Source organism: Neodiprion virginianus, chromosome 7 (genome assembly GCF_021901495.1).
Source record: "Neodiprion virginianus isolate iyNeoVirg1 chromosome 7, iyNeoVirg1.1, whole genome shotgun sequence".
Lineage (NCBI taxonomy): Eukaryota > Metazoa > Arthropoda > Insecta > Hymenoptera > Diprionidae > Neodiprion > Neodiprion virginianus.
In genome coordinates, this window is record NC_060883.1 from 76,769 (window position 1) to 95,010 (window position 18,242).

Sequence of the window (18,242 nt, forward strand, 5' to 3'; positions counted from 1 at the left end):
GAACGATATTGTGGGGCGATGTTGCAAGGAAATATTGAAAGATTTTTTTGAAAAAATGCTACGGCGTAGACTGCGTTACCATTGATGTATCGTTTGATGTAGGTATTGATGTAAACAATTTCACCTCGTATGCAAAGAATAGGATTTATTCATTGTAAGAATGGATTAAACCGAGGAGCGCTAGAAACACCGGTTAAAGTTTTAACGCGCACTACCAAAGTTCATGATTCTTCGAATCTGTAGCGAAGAGATCCATCTCGATGTTCTTCGTCTTCTGTTTCGAGGGCATATACAGAGGTTTTCATCAACCTGAAGTCGGTGACATTTACAACTCGTAGTACCAGAAGTGTAAGTCCCATGACCCAGGCAGCAACTTCCACCCAAGATGAGATCTTTTGTATTGCGGTGAGACGAAGCGCAAGTTTCAATATTTTAAATGAGTAATCTCGCAAAATTCGTAATCGAGAATCATACTCAAGGATGGCCGATATTACCCATAAATTTTGTTTAAATAAATTCTTTGAATAAAATCGGCGTCACGTAAGGATGTCAATTTGGAGTGTGATAGAATTGTCATCGTGCCATACCTTTGTGATTCCATAATATTTCCACACAAGTCTGTTGTAGGTGTTTTTTTTGCCTGTCGGCAGGTATTCCGTGATGGGTTCATTCCTTTGAGAGAAAAGACGCGTATGTTATACAGATGTTAGCGCCGGTAACATTGGCAAATAAGTATGAGGGAAAAAATCGACAAAAGAATACCCAGATTGATTTAGCATCCCATTGAGACGGTATTGAAAATGATGGAATCCCTCTTGGAAATTGCAGGCCGACCGCCAAGTTAGCAACGTCAGACATAAGTTGAAAAGTATAGCCGGTCCAACCAGTCTCCAGGGACTGTAGTATCTGGATGCAAAGATATATTGTTTAATCAATAATCGTTGCATTGTCTCTTGTATGCGCACCTAACTCATTGTTGACAACTTACATTCCAACTTGGTAACCTCCGCGCCCACATATGGAAAAGAAAGAAAACCCAACAATACCACAGATGCACGAAAGAATCGATATTATCTGTATCGTAGAGCAATGATGTTGAGTGTTGTAACTGACTGTCAGCCTGTCTTGCCAAGGTTGTCCCATTGACGAGATCCTGTAATTAACGATACCTGCCACTGACACTTTACGATCTGGTTCCAACCCTGGCGTCGCCCACAATATGCAACGACGGTCAAATAAATCCTATTTCAATCAGACGGTTGGTTGTACTAAATGTTAGGAATCCTGGCCGCTCGCTGCTATCAGCGCAACATGGTAGTTATAGGCGAGATAATTCCAACAAATATTTGTTTATTTACCTCAAATAAAAATCACAAATGAAATTACAACTCGAGATTTATGCCTTGAACTTACAGAGCTGAATTATACCTGAAACATAAAAAATGCGTGTGCGGTGACGTAGCCGGCTATTGCGCTAACACAGTAGAACAACATTTGTAGTAATTTCCATAGTATTGAAATGTCGTTGGCATCGCGTTCAATTAGCTCCTTGTGCTTCGTTAGGATCCGCATGTCCTAAAAATAATTGTCAATTTAATTTTTGCACGTCAATCATGTTGCCAATAGTCATAAGTTGTGCCTGGGATCATAGGCATCGATTCCTACCCCGAAAATTCAGCACGCCGGTTAGATCGTAAGCCGATGTCGAATTTCGAAATACTCCAGAGTATGAGACGCCGCGGAGGCTTGTTAATACCAATATCTATCATGTGACGTTTTTAAGGTAAAACTCCTCCGTTTCAATAACGATTACCGGGAATTTTTCTGGAATCTATCACGTGATCACGACATTCGATTGTCAATCTACGCAGGGTAGAGAGATGTTGATCGTTTCAGGTTTCAGGTGATAGCCGTGATAGGCGTGGACGATGAGCTGAACCCATAAAAACACAGTGATAAACGTACGGTGAACATTATACGTGCACATCTGCCTATGTACGTACGTACGTAGGCATGCGGGGGTGCATCGGTCAATCAAGCGGTGGGTGATCGTTTGACCGTTGTTCGGCGATTGGCGAGGCTGCAAAGGCGGCTGATTTTGTCCTTTGCTATCACGGACGACGAGCGCGCTGAAACTTAGAGGTCTTCTTTTGATAACAAAGTTCCGTAACCCAATCTTCCCGTATCCATGTCATATCCATATCCGTCGACCGTGTCGTGAGTGCAGTGTCAACGCGTAGCCCTGTTTCGATTAATATGAAACGAAAGTGCCGACAGCTTGCATTCGTCGGAAACTGGAGGACTGCAACCGTAAAAGTAATCGCAAAGTTCACACAGTGTTCAAGATTCATGAACGTGCCGAGAATAATTGGTATACAACGCTAACAGTGCGGTCAGCCAAGATTCCGAGCGTGTTGTGTAATTGCACAGCTAAGAGAGAACGACTTTTTTCGAAATTATACACTTCAACGAGGAACGCATAATCAGAAAACGACACTTTTCAGGTGAGCTTGCTCAATTCCAATTTTTCACCGGCATCGAAATGCGAAAATACATCAATATAGCACTCATGGCCTTCTTTAATGACCTTCTATAATTAGCGCACCGCGCGACGATTTAATTACCAAAAAAGAAAGGTATATTACGCGTTGACGAATTCTAACCTCTTTTGGCGAATGTCTTTGAGCAGAAATGAGTAGCCAATAACGAGACCACTAACAACTATAATCTCTCGCAGTTAGCTGCGTCCACTGAAATCACCCACTGCCGTAACGCTATGCAATTGAGCGATCTTACCGGCATTATACGAATCACGGTCACGACGGCGGTCGTACGGTCAAGAGCATGCAAGAAATTACCATATTCGCAATTAATCGTTTCCGGGGACGAGCGAAGGATCAATTGGCGCTGTAAAACGTATATGCAATATGCACCAGTGATCACACGCATCGACCCACGCCGTATCGTACGGGCTGGAAGCAGAGCTGTTTAACTCAAATATCGGAATATCCCGGTACACCGTTAATTGTAGTATACCACATACTAACCATGCGTAAACTCAAAGTATGTACTCCGTGTTAACACTCGCAATGTAATTGATGCAGTTCGAGAGATCGGTACGAGGCTGATTTACTGCGTTTCTTGCGGCAACGAAACTTCAACAACCGAATTTGGATTCCCCATTCGGATGTCCCAATTAACTGAACTCGAGTCGACCTATGCATACCTATATACCTATGTATGTATGTACATGCATACATGCATGCGTACGTACATAATCTCAATGCAATCCTGAAAAAGCCGTGGAAAGAAAGCCGAGCGCTTATGAATTACGATTGATAAATAATTAACAGTAACGTTTTATTCCTTTCGAAACTTGTCACGCTTCAAGTATCTTGTAGTGTTGGAAAAAAAAAACCTGCCAAATGGCAATATAATTGAAATTGAGATAACGAGTAGCTAACTAATCGGGACGATACATGGATCTATTTTGTTGAGAATTTTGTAGGGACTTAATGCACGTTGCATTGTATGCGTATTCGCACTTAAGTCATTACAGAAAAATCTTGAAAAAAAGCAGCGTATATTCTGAAATATCCGGATTTTCTCCGCTCAAAATTACCCGTGGTGACTTGGAATTCTCAAATTTCGGGTGATTAGCTCCGTATTTGTAATTAAGGCATTTACATCTACGCTTGTATCACCACTTCGGAGGGAAGACGTGGACCGTGGTAGGGCGACGCTGCGAACCGCACACGATTCGCTTTATAGGCTGCTATTCTCGGATAACACACCATGTTTACCGTCCGCCGAGTTTCGTGCGTTGGGCCGAAATAATTGTCGTTACTTACGCTATTCGACAAAACGCGTACGGGTAAAAGTTGAATATCAGGTAACAGAAATAATTGAGGGACAACCGCTTATGCGTTTACGTGCATCGAGATGCGTGCTGTGAGCTACTAATTTTCGCAACTTGCACCACTATACCGAAACGTCGAACGGGTCGATCTATAGACACGAGGTCCACCGTGTCACGTATTATGAGATGTGGTGATCGGTAATGCTCGATCACGTATGTGAACGGTGATGGATTTGACTTAACGGCAGCCAAGAATCAAGTAACACGTAAACTCCTATCCGGCCGTCCACGCGTCCGATTGTCGCTGGGCTTTTATCTCAGATCTAGCAATTCAATTGTTGTAGCTAAAATATTTCTGTTACCCGACACTCAATTTTTACCCGCATACGTTTTGTGAAATAGCGCAAGTAATGGCAGCGAGTAGCAGCCGGCTCGATCATCGCACGCAACTCGGTACACACGAATATACGTGTAACCCGTTTGCGTTTCATCAAGAGTAACTTGTAACACGTAACTCGATGCGCGTAAACGCCTGCGACTGTGAATAAATGGCATTAAATAATTGTGCACGAAAACACAACGATGGTAGGCCAGCGTTCTGCGAACTCACCGACGCGACCGAATGAATGTACGTTCTTACGCGCGCGTATTCGTCTGTACGTAAATACGTGCTTGCATGCGACGAACACGGCTGCGCGCGTTGCGATGGCTTACCGTGCGGAAGTGGTGGTGGTGGTGGTGGTGGTGGTGGTGGTGGGAGGAGGACGGTCGAGTGGGAACGACCGTAAGCATTGCGAGGTTAATCGCGATTCCCGATGACATTCCGTTCGGACGACCGACCGTCTCGTGGTAGCGCTGTTCGTTTTATAGGTGCGCGCGTAAACGGTAGCACGGTAACTATTCGCGAATCGAATACCTACCCAACGATATTACATATCCAGGATGGATGGAAGGTCGGTGCTTCCGCAGATTCTCCCAACTGCGATACTCGTTATTTTCCTGTCACTCGGAACAACGGAGCTGGTTTATGCAGCTTCCGAGGACTCGACATGCCGAAGGAACGACCGAGATCGTTGCTCCGCGAACAAGATGGAAACCTTTGATCAGTACACGGATTGGAGAAACGCCGGCTCGATGCACGAGTTCACCGCGAAGGATATACGCGGCGACGACGTATCTCTTTCGATCTACAAAGGGTTTGTTTGCATTGTTGTTAACGTCGCGAGTCAGTGTGGACTTACAGACAGCAACTACGCCCAGCTCGAAGAACTTTACGAAAAGTATCGCGATACACACAAGCTCAAGATATTAGCCTTCCCCTGCGACCAGTTCAACGGCCAGGAGCCTGGATCGTCCACGGATATAATGAATTTTGCGAGAACGTATAATGTGCAGTTCGACATGTTTGAAAAGATCAAAGTTAACGGGCCTGACGCCCATCCGCTGTGGAAATGGATGAAGGAAAGACAGGGTGGGTTTTTGGGAAACGCGATCAAGTGGAATTTCACGAAATTTATTGTCGACAAAGATGGCCAGCCCGTCGATCGTTTTTCACCGACCACTCCGCCCAATGACCTGGAGGCAACTCTTACGGAATACCTTTAACCGCGCTTGTATGCACAGGGTATTATAAATCATGTATAATTGATACCTAAAAATGGTGTGTTGTATGTACACCATACTTAGTAGATTCGGTTCGGGCGCAACCTGCAGGTTTTATACCGTTCGCCCGGAAACTAACAATTTACCTTGAAATATAATTTCAAACTATGCAGCGTATTATTGAAAGGAGTTCGTTTACATTTTTGCTGACGGGGAATGGGGATCCTGTCGAATCATCTAAAATAGAATTAATTAAAACTTTCACGCGTATTTCATTTGATTTCAATTGGCACGTTTCATGCGTATGTATATACAATTATCAGTTTTTATATTACAAAACCTCGTATCGACACTTGCATTATATCGTATGGATAATGTATGTATAGGTGCTAAACTTAGGTATATTTATATAACATGTATAACGTATATTGTATCGAGAGTCACAACTGTGTAATAATTATTACGAACGTCGACGATTTGTCCCGTCGAACCGCCGATCGGACAATAAATAAATGGTGGTTGATATATAATTCAACAACTGGACGCAAATTCTTGCGAAGAGGGGCGGGGAGAACAGAGGGCAGAAAAAACTTCTTGGCACGGTGTTGACTATTCACCGAATCGTTTCAGTTTCTATCTCGTGCCCGTTGCAGCTTACCGATGGCGTTGCATTCTCACAAGTCTGCGGGTGTGCAAATTAAAACATATGTACATACACCGTGTATAAATATATGTATAATAAATTCAATGTACACATACTATGAGTCTGAAGGGATAAAATGATCAGGTAATTGGTACAAACGTATTGGCAAATATGCACGTGGGGATGATCAGGCTGAAGTTTGCGACGTTACCGTAATGATGCATTTTTATAATACGCAATTTCTTATTTTGTGACTCTGGAAATCACTGAAATTTATCAAACCGTTAAATACAGCATTGACATATAGTCAGATTTTTCAAATTCAAATTATTCAGTTATTCTGAAGGTGCGAAATAGTAATTTTTGTTTCAACTAACTTCAGCCACATTACGGACGATGACTCTGAATCCTGACACTTCTCTTGACCTGCTGGCTTTCTATTTCTCTATAAACTTGTTCTTCGTATGCCTGTCAACAAACGTCAGACTATACCGCGTATAATTTTTAAAAAATTTCACGCACCCTTTCGACCTCGCGCTTGCGCATTAATTTTGTAGACATTGTTCAATCTATAGATTGGAAACAATTTTCTCTTATCGAATACTTCCTGTACAAAAACATCATATTTTCAACGAATAGAAATGCAGCATTTTTCTTATTTTTATTTTTATTTTTTTTTTCCGAAAATTTCATGTCAGCGCTCTCATAGAGCTGAACAGGTGAGTCGGAGAATCGAGAAAAATTAGGGTAAATCTACTACGACGCGTCTTATCGTATCGGAGAATTACTGCAAAAGAAAAGTGCCTTGTGGGCCAAGAGTGTACCAGTTTCGAAAAAAATCACCCACGCGGAAATTAATGTATGTACGCACGGATGTATGCATGCGTGTACATGCATACGATAGGTGTATAATACGGACAGCTCGAAACAGGGCGTTGAATAACTTCACGAAATGTGAAAGGTCAGTGTTGACCTTGCACGATATCCTATATGCATATGAGAAGGCGGAGTTGTATACATATAATGTATAAAGGTGATACATGTATAAAAGTGATTGATTACCCATAGTTTCTTGTTGTATTTCTACCTTGTAGGAGGGATTATCGTAAGCGGCGGTTGATTTCCGCGGCGAGATGTCCGCCTTGCTGCTGGTGCGTCTTTTCATCAGCATCATAAGTAAAATGAGCGTTGACAAAATAGCAAGAGACGCGACGATCGCGACAATAACAAGAGGACCGTAGTAGTCACCCTCGTGCAGCGGGAACTGCGTGGCCAGTTTTCCTGCAACACGAAATTGTAACATACCGTATACCACATTCGCGCTAACTACGTTATCTATTTGCAGCTGGGTACAACAATTGCATGGAAAAGAAATCGACAGGGTGGTCCCTATTTTTTTTTTTTTTTTTTTTTTTCTCTCTTCGGGGCCCACCCTGTACGTTATATTTGTAATGATCCGTGACGATGTAGCCAGGGACCGGCCCGTACGGGCATGCTTTTCAAACTGCTGCAATTCGGTAGCGTACGTTACTTGTGACTCGAAAAATTCCATGATAACGCGGCCAGTAATCAAGCCTCGACGTTTATGAGCAGTAGATTACACTGCACAGCCTGCAGTTGAACTTGCTGTTATAGAGATTCTATAAATTTGAAGAGAAAAAATGCACCAATCCAAAACTCAGGGTATAGCGAATGCAAAAGCATTTCGTTCCATACCTATGTGTGGATAATGCACGATGATTCGCACGTTATATCTGGCGTATGTGCGCTCGGATCTGTTTCGCGACATTACAAAGCCTAGCTTCTAACCTTGTTGTTGCAAAACACCGGCGGACATAGGGATCCCCGGCTTCGTAACAAAGTCTTGCACGTTGCTTTTCTTTATCCTGCCGTTAGTGAGATACACTTCGATCCACAGGCGGTAATGGGTCCCTGGCTTGAGTTCGCCTATTGTCGTTTTAGCAGGCGAGTCCCGCTTGGCTATTTTGAACGTGCTCGTATCTTCCTTCCCTGTATCGCTCTGGTAGATTGCTCGATATATGTTCACGTACTTGTCCTCCGGATAGGGCACACCCTTCCAAGCGACTTCCACCTCCGTTGATTTTATGCCTTTTATCGCAACATTGATGTCGAAGGCGTATGGATCCGGCGCTGAGCTCGTGGTGAAGTTGATCTGGAATAATGTGTCGCGATCTGTACGGTTACATACCTATGTATATTATACGCACTGATGTTGCAAGTTTATCATACGTGTAAACGCGTGCACTGTCAAAAAATATATAACGGTCAAAATGGTTGGAGCGAATTTTTCTACCCGTAATGTGCGACCCAATGCGTGTCATGTAACGTGACGGAAGTTTTGCTATTTCAACTCTTTGTTTTTGCCTCATTTAAAGACAAAACATACAAAAACTTGAGAGTGAAGCTTCTTTCGCGATCTTTTTTCGAATCTGCCTGAAATCATACGTATTCGGACTGACCAGCACACCAGCTTGCAGGCCTGTACCTGTTATAATGTAAATTATTATCAATCGGTCGAGTATACGAAGGGCACGCGCACCGCACGAAAAGCCTTTGCGCCTCGGCTTACCGGGTCACGGTGAGCCGACCGTTGGAATACCCGCATAATTAATAGATTATCATACGTACCGATTTTTCACTGACTAGTTCGTTAGGTTGGCCAGGGAAAGGTATGAAGTATATTTCAACTTGATAGGTCGCTGACGGTTTCAAATTTTCAAGGACGTAGCTCGTCACGGCCCTGTGAATCAGCGGGGTGGCGGCGTAGACCTTGCCAGCGATTTCCTTATACCGGAGTTGGACGCCGTCGATGAACTGCAGCTCGTACTCGGTAAACTTTCTCCAGACGATGTTGGCCCACGTTGAGTTTGTTTCAGCGACCGCCAGTTCGGCATCAGTCGGTATTTGCGGAGGAAGCGTTGCCACATCAGTGTTCTCTGCCTCCAGGGTGACCACACTGTGTATCTTGCTGATCGGGCTGTTTGATAAGTCGCGTAGCTTCACCGTCACCATGACCTTATACTCGGTAGACGGTACTAGGTCACCCAATTCGAATTCCAGCAGTTGCGTTGCTATCAGATCGTCGGGCGGCGTGAATATTTGGGATTTCCACGTCGATGGGTCGGTGTTCCTTTAGAAATTTGATAAAATTGTCCATCATGTACAATATACCGTATAATATGCGCGGTGCTAACGAGCTACGACGGTCGCGTCATGATGCAAAAATTTCCACGTTACTATACCCAGTAACGTTGTACATTCGAAGAACAAAAGTCGATAATGCGAAGGCCTGTTTTTTAGTGTTATCAGTTTATCCAGAGAATACACAGATTATTTTTAACCGAACACGGTGTACGCGGCTTTGCGTAGCGGTGGTGGTTTGACCGTGGATATAATACGTATACCGTCTTTCCTCGCGGCGTAATTTATCATTTTATAACTTCCATACACTGCTTGACAGTAATAACCCTATACGCGCGCGCTTCGCAGTGCGTTATTTAAAAAAAAAAAAAAAAAAAATTATACCCACACGATTGGCAAATGATGGTAATTAATTTGAGGCATCACAACAGAAGCTTAGCCATGTTGCATCTGTATGACATACATGTAAATTAGTAAGATACGCAACTCACATCTTTTCGCTGGTATACCGTACTTCAACCCTCCCGTGAAGTCCCACTAATATACGAGGGACGGTAAAAACGAGTCTGATACGATCTTCCGCAACCGCCTCCAGCGTCTGAACCGTGATCTGATCAGATGAGGATTGAATTTCTGGACGACCCCGGATGGGAAATCCCGGCGGCAATGCGTGGTCCAGTCCTAAAAACACAATTCATCTGACCTGCTAGTTTTTTAGATCATTTTGTATACGTGTAACACATGTTCATATGTCTTACACCTGTAGGTAGCTGTTAGGCGCGTATGCATATGACGGTGTAATTTTGCCGCCGCAAGGTGTACGATTTTAACAAGGGGGTAATATTGTATCAACGCACGAGGAGAATAGTCAAGCAGCACAAATTTCATAGAAAGTTATGGGTTGAAAGTATCCGTTGAGTTTCGATCCGCCGACGAATGGAATTGCGCTCGCGTGTAGAGCACCGTCGGCAAGCTGATCGGGTGTCGAGCAACAATTGGGGTACGACAAACAGTGACTATTGGGGATGTCGAACGTCAGAGGCTTGCCAGTAGTAGCGGTATACACGCGGCAGTAATTCCGAACCCGTCTGGGTGCAACGCCGGCATGAGAGCACATTATTACTATTATTGTTTTTAACTCTCAATTTTTTTATTTTCCATTTCTCTTGCTGTGTACCGAAACGAACCTGATGCGGGAAACGAGCTCGTGCCGTGAACTATGGTTGCGCCGGAGAACGGGTGATTCAGTCGGGTGAACTGGCCCGAATCCTGCGGTAAGGAGAACGGCACAGAGCCGCGCGGCGGCGGTCCGCTTCGTAGAATCGGCCCTTCGCCCCCAGGGTACCGCTGGAACGGTCCGAGATTTGGATCCTTCTCGGCGACGTGAAGCAATAATTTCTCAATGTGTCGACGGGCCTCGCTGGGTAGCTCGGAGCTTTGGCGTACATCGTACTCGCCGCCTGTCTCGGTAATTTCACGAGGGTTGAAATATTGCAAAGGGCCAGGTCGGTACGACACCCCGTCGTACTCGCGTTGTCCCTCTGCTCCCGCGCCCAGATCCATCGCCGTGTCGTAAAGACTTTGATCACCGCCGTGCGGGTATTCCTCCAGCCGTACCAGACCAGGATGACGGAGATTAATCAAGCTATACAACTCTTCGGGCAAGTTGCGAGTATTCGGATGTAGGATACCTGGCCCGTACGGGAGCAGATTTGGTGACGAATTTCCAAGGTACGCTACGCGTGAAGGTTTTGTACTAGGAATGAGGTGAAATCGATTATCGGCTACCGGAACCCTCGCGGCTGATTGCGAGTCGTCGTTCCATCGATCGTGAGGTGCGACGGTTTTCGGCCCGTCGAACTTCGCGGCTGTGGTACCGCCTGCGGCCTGCGTAGAAGGCGACGTGCCTTGGTAGATCGCGGCCTCGCGGTGATTTTGAAATTGTGGCGCGACTACGCCGTTATTGAGAGGTGCTGCGGGAATTAGATTGGGCCCGCGCAGGCGGTGGCTAAACGAAGTGTAACTGCTTTTATCGTCGGAGGGCGAAACCAGGGCGGTCGTCTTTCCAGGCGCGTCTTGCGAACTCGTCGTCGCCGCCGCCGATGTGGGTGAAATTTTGTCCATTGTTGGAATCAATTCCGACAGATTTGCATACATCTCTGAAGTTGTTGGGGGAGCGAAACGCGTTACACCACCCGCGGCCGCCGTCGCGTCTTTGATCGGTTTCATAAGTTCGACAGGTTTCTTCGATTCCGTCCTCGATTTCAACTTGTCCTTGGGGACCTGTATCGGCGGGTGGTTCGCTTTAACGTGGGTCCGCGGCGTCAATGGAAAGATGCCCTCTACGAAAGGTTGCGTCGGTACGAAATTCGGGTCATAGGGCCCGTGGTAAGGTGGGGGCGTGGGCGGTGCGGACGTCAACGGTATGGCCGTAACGGTGGTGTGTGACGTCGGGTGACCCGGGTCCATTGGGTAGTGGATTAGTCCGTGATCGTCGGTCGAGTCGGGGTTAATAATCGAGTCCAAGTTTGCCGCACTCTCGTGTGATTTTGGTCTGGGGATCGTTGCGTAACGATCCGACAATCCCTGCACAACGGTCCGTTTCTGTTGGTCAATCGGTTCGCTTATACCCGGTATCATTTTATCGCCAATCGGCTGCTGCTGATCGATACTGTCTGTGGCAAAGGGGCCGGGATACGCTGACGTACCGTTCCTTCCTGGAATAAGCAAAGTCCACAATTGTCACAGAAGAGTCGGGGTAATCGGTCACGGTTGCAGTTGTCAGAGGTTATGCTTGTTACAATGATCCTTATTGCGTACACCCTTGCAACGGGTGTACACGTCACTGGGGTAGTATGATATATTGATGTGTGCGCGCGTGTGCGTGTTTGTATGAGTATAGTTTTCGCGGCGATCGATCCTTGTACCATACGACTACTACTTATGATAATCATGTATTATAATCACTCGCGTGCAAGAGACCGTATCGCGACGTGCGCGCATGTCCAAGTGTATTGCCATGTGGACTTTATACACGAGACACCGTGGAGCTTGTACCTAAGCATGATCTTATACTTATGGGTGCAGGTGAGGTATATGTATAATTTATCCAGTCGAAGGTCACGGATACTTAAAACTTACCGATCGTTGGGGGCAACGAGGCCTCGGAGGGGTTTCCGCATACCCAGTGCAAGCAGCACTTGTCCTCGGGGAGATGTCTCAGCGATGCGTGAGTCGGTGGGCAGTCGAGATTCGTTGGCGGCAATGCTGGGACGGGTGGGCACGCCGGTTGGCAGGATACATTTCCCATGTCGCAGTAACATCTCTTGTCGCATCCGGTTACGCTCGTCGGTATCTGACTCCAGTTGTTGTACATCTTGTCCTGGTAAAGGCAGGAGCCGTTGTTCTTGCACCTAACCTCTTGGGAGCAACAACGGGGCGCTACCGGCACGAAATCTGCCGGCACCGACTCCCAGTCGAGGCAATTCGGGTCCAGCACGTCGAGACCAAAGTCGGTCGGACACTCGATGGTCGCGCATTCCGTTTTTGGGCTAATCCCTTGAACGTCTCCGCTGCAAGTGCAGAACGATATGCACTCGTCGTACCATTCGGCACCGATTTTGTACGACGTACCCCGGTGATTGCAGACGCCAGCTGTCTCAGCTCCTTTACTATCGATACCGGTTGTTGCAGGGTCCGCGTTCGACAGACCTGGTAGGTTGACTTGCAGGGGCGTCGCAATCGGCCGATTACCCGCCCCGTCGATCACTCGAACGTAGTAGGTGCGCGAGGGCTCCAAACCTCCGATGATGCTATCTGAAAATTGCGTTACAATTTGGTGTGAATCACACGAACCGCTGCAGTTGCGTTGCACCTACCGCTATCGCCCAACTTCGTACGGCTCTGTGCAATTAAAAATTCGTACCGACGAGTAAAGCGACTGTGGGAATGATTCCGAACGATTTGGACACAAAAGGTATGAAAATATAATCCCGTGGGTGCGGCATAAATGTTTTGCACCCAACGTATTCGCCACGGTGAAAACGCGGAGAGATCTACGTCGTCAAGTCTGCATACCTTCACGGAGTTTCTCCGACCTCCAAAGAACGTTATCCGTTGACAGTTGAATCGTGACGTTCTGCGGTGTCGTATTATTGGAAAAAAATAGTTTCATTGCAGTCGAGTTTACCGCCTCTATCTTCGTAAGATTATCGTACGGCTCCGCCGACGGTAAGTCAGACTTGATCTCGTGGTCGCCGAGAGTCACGTCGCAGAGAGTGATCGTACAGCAGGCGTCCCTGGGATCGGGTACGGGGACACACTTGTCGGGTTGGTTCGCGCTCGATGCCATCATCGTCGCCATTGACGTTGACGTCGAATTCGAAGGGCATCTCGGCCGACACTTGAGCTTTCCTCGGGCCTCGCATACGCATACCTGCGAGCATCCGTCCTCGACGGTGCCACCCCTTGGCACGGTATTGTTGCCCAGGTAGCAGAATTCCTCCGGCTCCGTTTCTGTAGTTTCATATACAGGAATGCAAGTATATGTATAACGTTATATGTCTATAATTTACATGCATACATATAACATATGGCATAATATAAGCTCGTCAACCTAGTCGCTACCACGTATCAGATGAATAGTCCGTCCGTCACGTCGATTTAATGCAAATTCCAATTGTAAGCTAAATTTTGTCGTCGGTTAAGATATTGTGCCGGGCATGATTAATTCGATGATAATCGCCGTGTAGACAAGTGTGCCGCCCGGGGCGGTTAATTAGATGGGAGATGTCAATGATAGATCGGATAAAGCGACGTCTTTTCTCACTTGATAATTTTTTCTTTCAATATACCAGGGTGTTCGGTACAGTATACCTGGCCTATCAATGAATTTCGAGTACCCGGTGAACCGCCTCGTTTAACCGGGGCGAATGGGACCGGGTGCGTCCCCGATAAATGAAATCCACGGAGGATCCAAATACGATAACGAAAGTGTATGTATGTTTTGTAAAATCGGGAAACGTAGATCGATTCTGCCGATGATTGACTCTGCAAGTTTCACAGTAGCAATATTGTATTAATAAAAAGGTGTTATTCATAATGATTCTACCGTCATTTTATCACTAAAAAGAAGACGTTTAACACTTTTGTTTTTAGACCGGCTTTGAAAAGTCTACGGATATCGATCCGTCAGTATCCACCTCCTTGCGTGTACTCCTCGGGAATACATGTCGTCCATTCTATCGGCGATAACACGGATTCTCAGAAGTGAAAACAGGAACGAAATATTTCGCAGCAAGACCGGTTAATCCGCACTCGAACCGGACGAACCGCACCCGGTTAATCGAGGTTTTACCGCGATTCATTGCTTGGAAACAGAATTATTCACCGCTCATTGGAAGAAATCGATTATGCTTTTGTTACTAACCAAATGGGAAATATTCAAAGGCGATGCTCCGTCGGGGCTCATCTTTTAATACAGGCAGGATGAAACAACAAACGGTTTTAGGGGTCGGCGGTTCGAAAAGAAATATCATAATATACAATTGTTACGGGTCAGTCTAGCGTTATAAAGGTATAACTTGAGGTAGTCATAAATACCCGAGTCTTGAGCGCATACTATCGCAACGCAACAGGGATCGCCTGGTATTGAGTTCTCTTGACAGAGGGGATCCCCGATTTCTCTTCCAGCGCGGAAAAATGGGGGCGCACAAGTAAGTGGCCGACAATCAGTGATTTTTCCGTCGTTGCTACATACGCATCGCTCCTCGCAATTTCCGTACACATGCGATCCAGGCGCGTACGTCTCGTTGCCTCGGGTACATCTCACCTCCGCACCCTGAACAGGTGACAGCTCAACAGGTCCGGACGCATCCGCGTGAAAGTTTAACCCGGATACGTTTCTACTCGCCAAATACTCCCCACCCTCGATGTCTTTGTCATCCTCGTCCATGCTGACGTCACTTAAATCCGTTATGTTGCCGTGCAGTGAATTTCTCGTATCCGTGTTTCCCTCACCTTGTACACCGATGCTATTTCCCTGCATGGCGCGGCCCCTTGATTCTGTTGTAAATTCTGGGCCATCTTTAGCCGGGTTCTCGGAGGATGCTACCCGTGTCTCCTTCGAGTCAGCTTGCTCGCTGGCTATTCTTGTCGCATTAATCGACGGCGCATACGCGGCAGTCGTCGTTACCGTTGACGGTAGTAGATATTTGACTTCGTTTCCGTTTCCTCTGACATTGCCCGTTGCCAAAGCTTTCTGGTTCCCGCTCGAAGGATACGTGGGCAGTACGTCGTCACTTCCTGCCGTCGCGGTATGAACTTGTTCCCTTGATGTCTCGTGGCTTGGGACGGTCGTGCGCAACGGTCGGACACCAGGCACGTCATTGTCAGCTGCGGTAAAGAAAAAAATGTTCTATACGTATGAGTATGATGCCGCCACGAATAGCGTGCAGGTACGAGTTTTCATTTTTGAAATCGGACAGAGACGGATGTTTTATTTTTATTCTTATAAAGGTAATTTGTTTTCATTTTATTCTAAACCACCCAAGTCAAGACTGTCGAAATACCGCGCGTCATAAAAACACACAGGCTGCCCGATTTGCGATATATATGTATAGGCGCGCGCGCACACGCGCAAACACACACTCGCGCACGCACGCACGCACGCATAGATTTATAATTCACGCGGTTTGATAGGTAGAAAAGAAAGCTCGTCTCCTTCTTGTAATCGGTTCTGGTGAAAGTTGTCACCCGTGATAGCGCACTGTACTATCATATCGTATAGAAAATACATGCAGGATCTTTGTAACTCGGTAAGTTTACACACCTCTGTATGCACTGCAGAGAAGTGAAAACAAGCAAAGTATTCGTGCAGCGGTCGTAAATACCGTATACTATGCGTATATATACCACTGTCAGTGCCGTCAAACTTGCGACCGAGAACTACATTTTGTGAAAAAGTTGCGTGTATGTAGGCATACGTTTGTACCTGCTCAATTTTCTCGCCTGCGGTTAAATCCCGGAGCCTACGGTACGTTGGATTTTTATAGGTGCATGGCTACGTTCATTTTGTGATGAAAAAATGTACGATCTTGTTGCGAATTCTTGTATTATTGCAGCGATAATTTATGAGCAAAATTACGTGTTCTCATCGGTGGCTTGGCCGTGATGCAGAAGAAATGTAGACCAAGTCACCGTTCCGGTACAATCCAATGAATTCGCCTGCGAGGGGACTAATGAGGGTTTACGTTCGACTAGAATTTTCCATAGGCGTACGTAACGGCATCGATCAAAGTTCGACCATTTGTTGCCGCACACCAAATTTATTTGTAATTCCAAAATTGTGTTATACGTACGCAGCTGATTTGACGGGGAGAAACTACAAATATCTCGAAACCCGTACGTGTATTCATAGTAGAAAACGTGATACGAGGAGCTTGTTTGTCATCGTCTTCTACTCGCAGGAACCGCATTCTTAAGCTCTGACAGCAATATACCGGATTTTAGGCAAGGGATGGATCAGGTATACAGGCCTATGCGCAGGAGTGCAGGTATAATAAACGCGGCAGGAGGAGCAGCCGTATAGAGGTATACGCATGAGTAATACAAGCATTCGAGTGAATCACAGACAGGCGAATAGCTATATGTAGTATATAATATATTCTTGGATGTATGATGTATTATCGCATGATTGGAGAAGAGAATCAATATCCATCGATCAAATATATCCGCATCCGAAATGGCATCAAAACGGAGAACTTGGAGGTTGTATGGGAAATTCTCGTAACATTGCCGATATTATGTACGTATAATGTACATTGTACATAACTTATAGGTGATTGGTTATACTTTGGCAGGCCGTCCAATTGTACCAAGCTTGGTTCAAGTGCCTCAAAATACCACGTAGTTTCATTCCGGATTTGAGTATCGATAATCGGAGCTCGCAATACATGCACCTATAACGGTACAACACGTAACAGTATAGTCCCTGTATACCCCACGTGGATATCGGTGCGGGAATTCGTTTTGCAATCCGAGGAGCGGCTCAAGAAACTGGGAAAGAATTTGTGACTTTTTCCGTTAAGCTGGAACGCAATTAGGATCGCAAAAGCAGACCTGTTGCTGCGGATACTGCTCGTATAGCCGAATTTACGCGAGTACGCCCGTCAAATTTAACGATAACAAGCAATCTGTTCGGGTGCGCGTACACGTGCGTCAAGTACACGGTCGGACAATTTCCGAGTTACGCGCCTGTGATTATATCAATTCTCTAGCAATTATCGCCACAACTTTCGAAGCGTATATATATAATTACCCTACGCTGGTGGCAATTAATAATATCCATATGTGCGGCGAAAGCGTCTGTGCTATTTATAGCTTGTAAGTATGACGGAAACGTTTGCATGCGCGAGAAGGAATCCTCGTGTGAAAAGCAAGTTTTCGACAAACCGTGTACCTAACCGATTCAACGCAATGCAAAAGCCTCTCGACCGGTTCGATAATTTTCGCGTTATTTTTAGGAAAATCGATTCGCTAAAACGGCGCAACGTTTCTCACAGGTAGGCGGTATACGCCGTATACATATAGGTATAAAACGGTGCGTGAGCTCATCCGCTGTCGTATCTACGTATATGTACGAGAACGACGTGACGACGTCGTTTAATCGTAAGCGTCTGCAGGCGGTTGTTTTCCTCATGCGATTCCTGCGAAGCATTGAACTCACCGAGAGGATGTATCCGTTGGTCGTTTAACGTTGTAGCCTTCGTAGATTCTTCGGTGTGCGCAGCAGCTAGTATACCGTAGATGGCTGATCCGGCTACCAGTAACTGTAATATCCATCGTCTTGAAATTTTCATGGTTAGCATTCTTAACGCATAATTGTTGTTACTTCCACTGTTTTACCGCGCGACGCACAATTTCGACACTCCTTGACTATACGCGAAGATCTTTGCACGACACTTTTCTGATATTTTG

The 18,242-nt window shown here is 45.9% G+C and overlaps 3 protein-coding genes across 8 annotated transcripts; 1 reads left to right on the forward strand and 2 right to left on the reverse strand.

The window, feature by feature from the left end:
- Positions 1-128: 128 nt before the first annotated feature.
- On the reverse strand, positions 129-4,462 carry LOC124309202 (uncharacterized). 6 transcript variants are annotated; one of them, XR_006909194.1, is made up of 6 exons: positions 3,623-4,462; positions 1,666-2,302; positions 1,414-1,575; positions 989-1,153; positions 763-906; positions 129-672 (listed from the first exon to the last, which is right to left on the reverse strand). XR_006909194.1 is itself a non-coding variant. In XM_046772592.1 (6 exons), exons 3-6 carry the CDS (start codon positions 1,141-1,143, stop codon positions 222-224), a joined length of 555 nt encoding a protein of 184 aa, XP_046628548.1. In that variant the 5' UTR covers positions 1,144-1,153; positions 1,414-1,575; positions 1,666-2,775; the 3' UTR covers positions 129-221. The 6 variants fall into 6 exon arrangements, 3 of the variants coding, with proteins under 3 accessions (XP_046628548.1, XP_046628549.1, XP_046628550.1); XR_006909195.1 differs by lacking the exon at positions 3,623-4,462 and having other exon boundaries at positions 1,666-1,933; positions 2,008-2,776; XR_006909193.1 differs by lacking the exon at positions 3,623-4,462 and adding an exon at positions 2,664-2,749.
- Positions 4,463-4,658: 196 nt separating this feature from the next.
- Positions 4,659-6,035, forward strand: LOC124309201 (probable phospholipid hydroperoxide glutathione peroxidase). The gene has a single exon (XM_046772591.1). The coding sequence runs from the start codon at positions 4,802-4,804 to the stop codon at positions 5,462-5,464; it is 663 nt and encodes a 220-aa protein (XP_046628547.1). The 5' UTR covers positions 4,659-4,801; the 3' UTR covers positions 5,465-6,035.
- Positions 5,714-18,167, reverse strand: LOC124309204 (putative epidermal cell surface receptor). The gene is made up of 10 exons (XM_046772595.1): positions 17,992-18,167; positions 14,868-15,659; positions 13,344-13,781; positions 12,408-13,082; positions 10,454-11,983; positions 9,758-9,947; positions 8,754-9,255; positions 7,914-8,277; positions 7,192-7,385; positions 5,714-6,143 (listed from the first exon to the last, which is right to left on the reverse strand). Exons 1-10 carry the CDS (start codon positions 18,131-18,133, stop codon positions 6,075-6,077), a joined length of 4,896 nt encoding a protein of 1,631 aa, XP_046628551.1. The 5' UTR covers positions 18,134-18,167; the 3' UTR covers positions 5,714-6,074.
- Between the last annotated feature and the right edge of the window lie 75 nt (positions 18,168-18,242).

What these genes read in the sequence shown, in the direction of transcription:
- LOC124309202 (XM_046772592.1), bottom strand. Translation starts at nt 1,143, where the DNA reads ATGGGACAACCTTGGCAAGACAGGCTGACAGTCAGTTACAACACTCAA. An exon ending in GGAGGTTACCAAGTTGGAAT is followed by an intron (nt 907 to 988) that starts GTAAGTTGTCAA and finishes CTTTGCATCCAG; the next exon opens with ATACTACAGTCCCTGGAGAC. An exon ending in GGGATGCTAAATCAATCTGG is followed by an intron (nt 673 to 762) that starts GTATTCTTTTGT and finishes TTTCTCTCAAAG; the next exon opens with GAATGAACCCATCACGGAAT.
- LOC124309201 (XM_046772591.1), top strand. Translation starts at nt 4,802, where the DNA reads ATGGATGGAAGGTCGGTGCTTCCGCAGATTCTCCCAACTGCGATACTC.
- LOC124309204 (XM_046772595.1), bottom strand. Translation starts at nt 18,133, where the DNA reads ATGCTAACCATGAAAATTTCAAGACGATGGATATTACAGTTACTGGTA. An exon ending in CGGTATACCAGCGAAAAGAT is followed by an intron (nt 9,256 to 9,757) that starts GTGAGTTGCGTA and finishes AAATTTCTAAAG; the next exon opens with GAACACCGACCCATCGACGT. An exon ending in CGGTGTTTTGCAACAACAAG is followed by an intron (nt 7,386 to 7,913) that starts GTTAGAAGCTAG and finishes TTCGTGTTGCAG; the next exon opens with GAAAACTGGCCACGCAGTTC.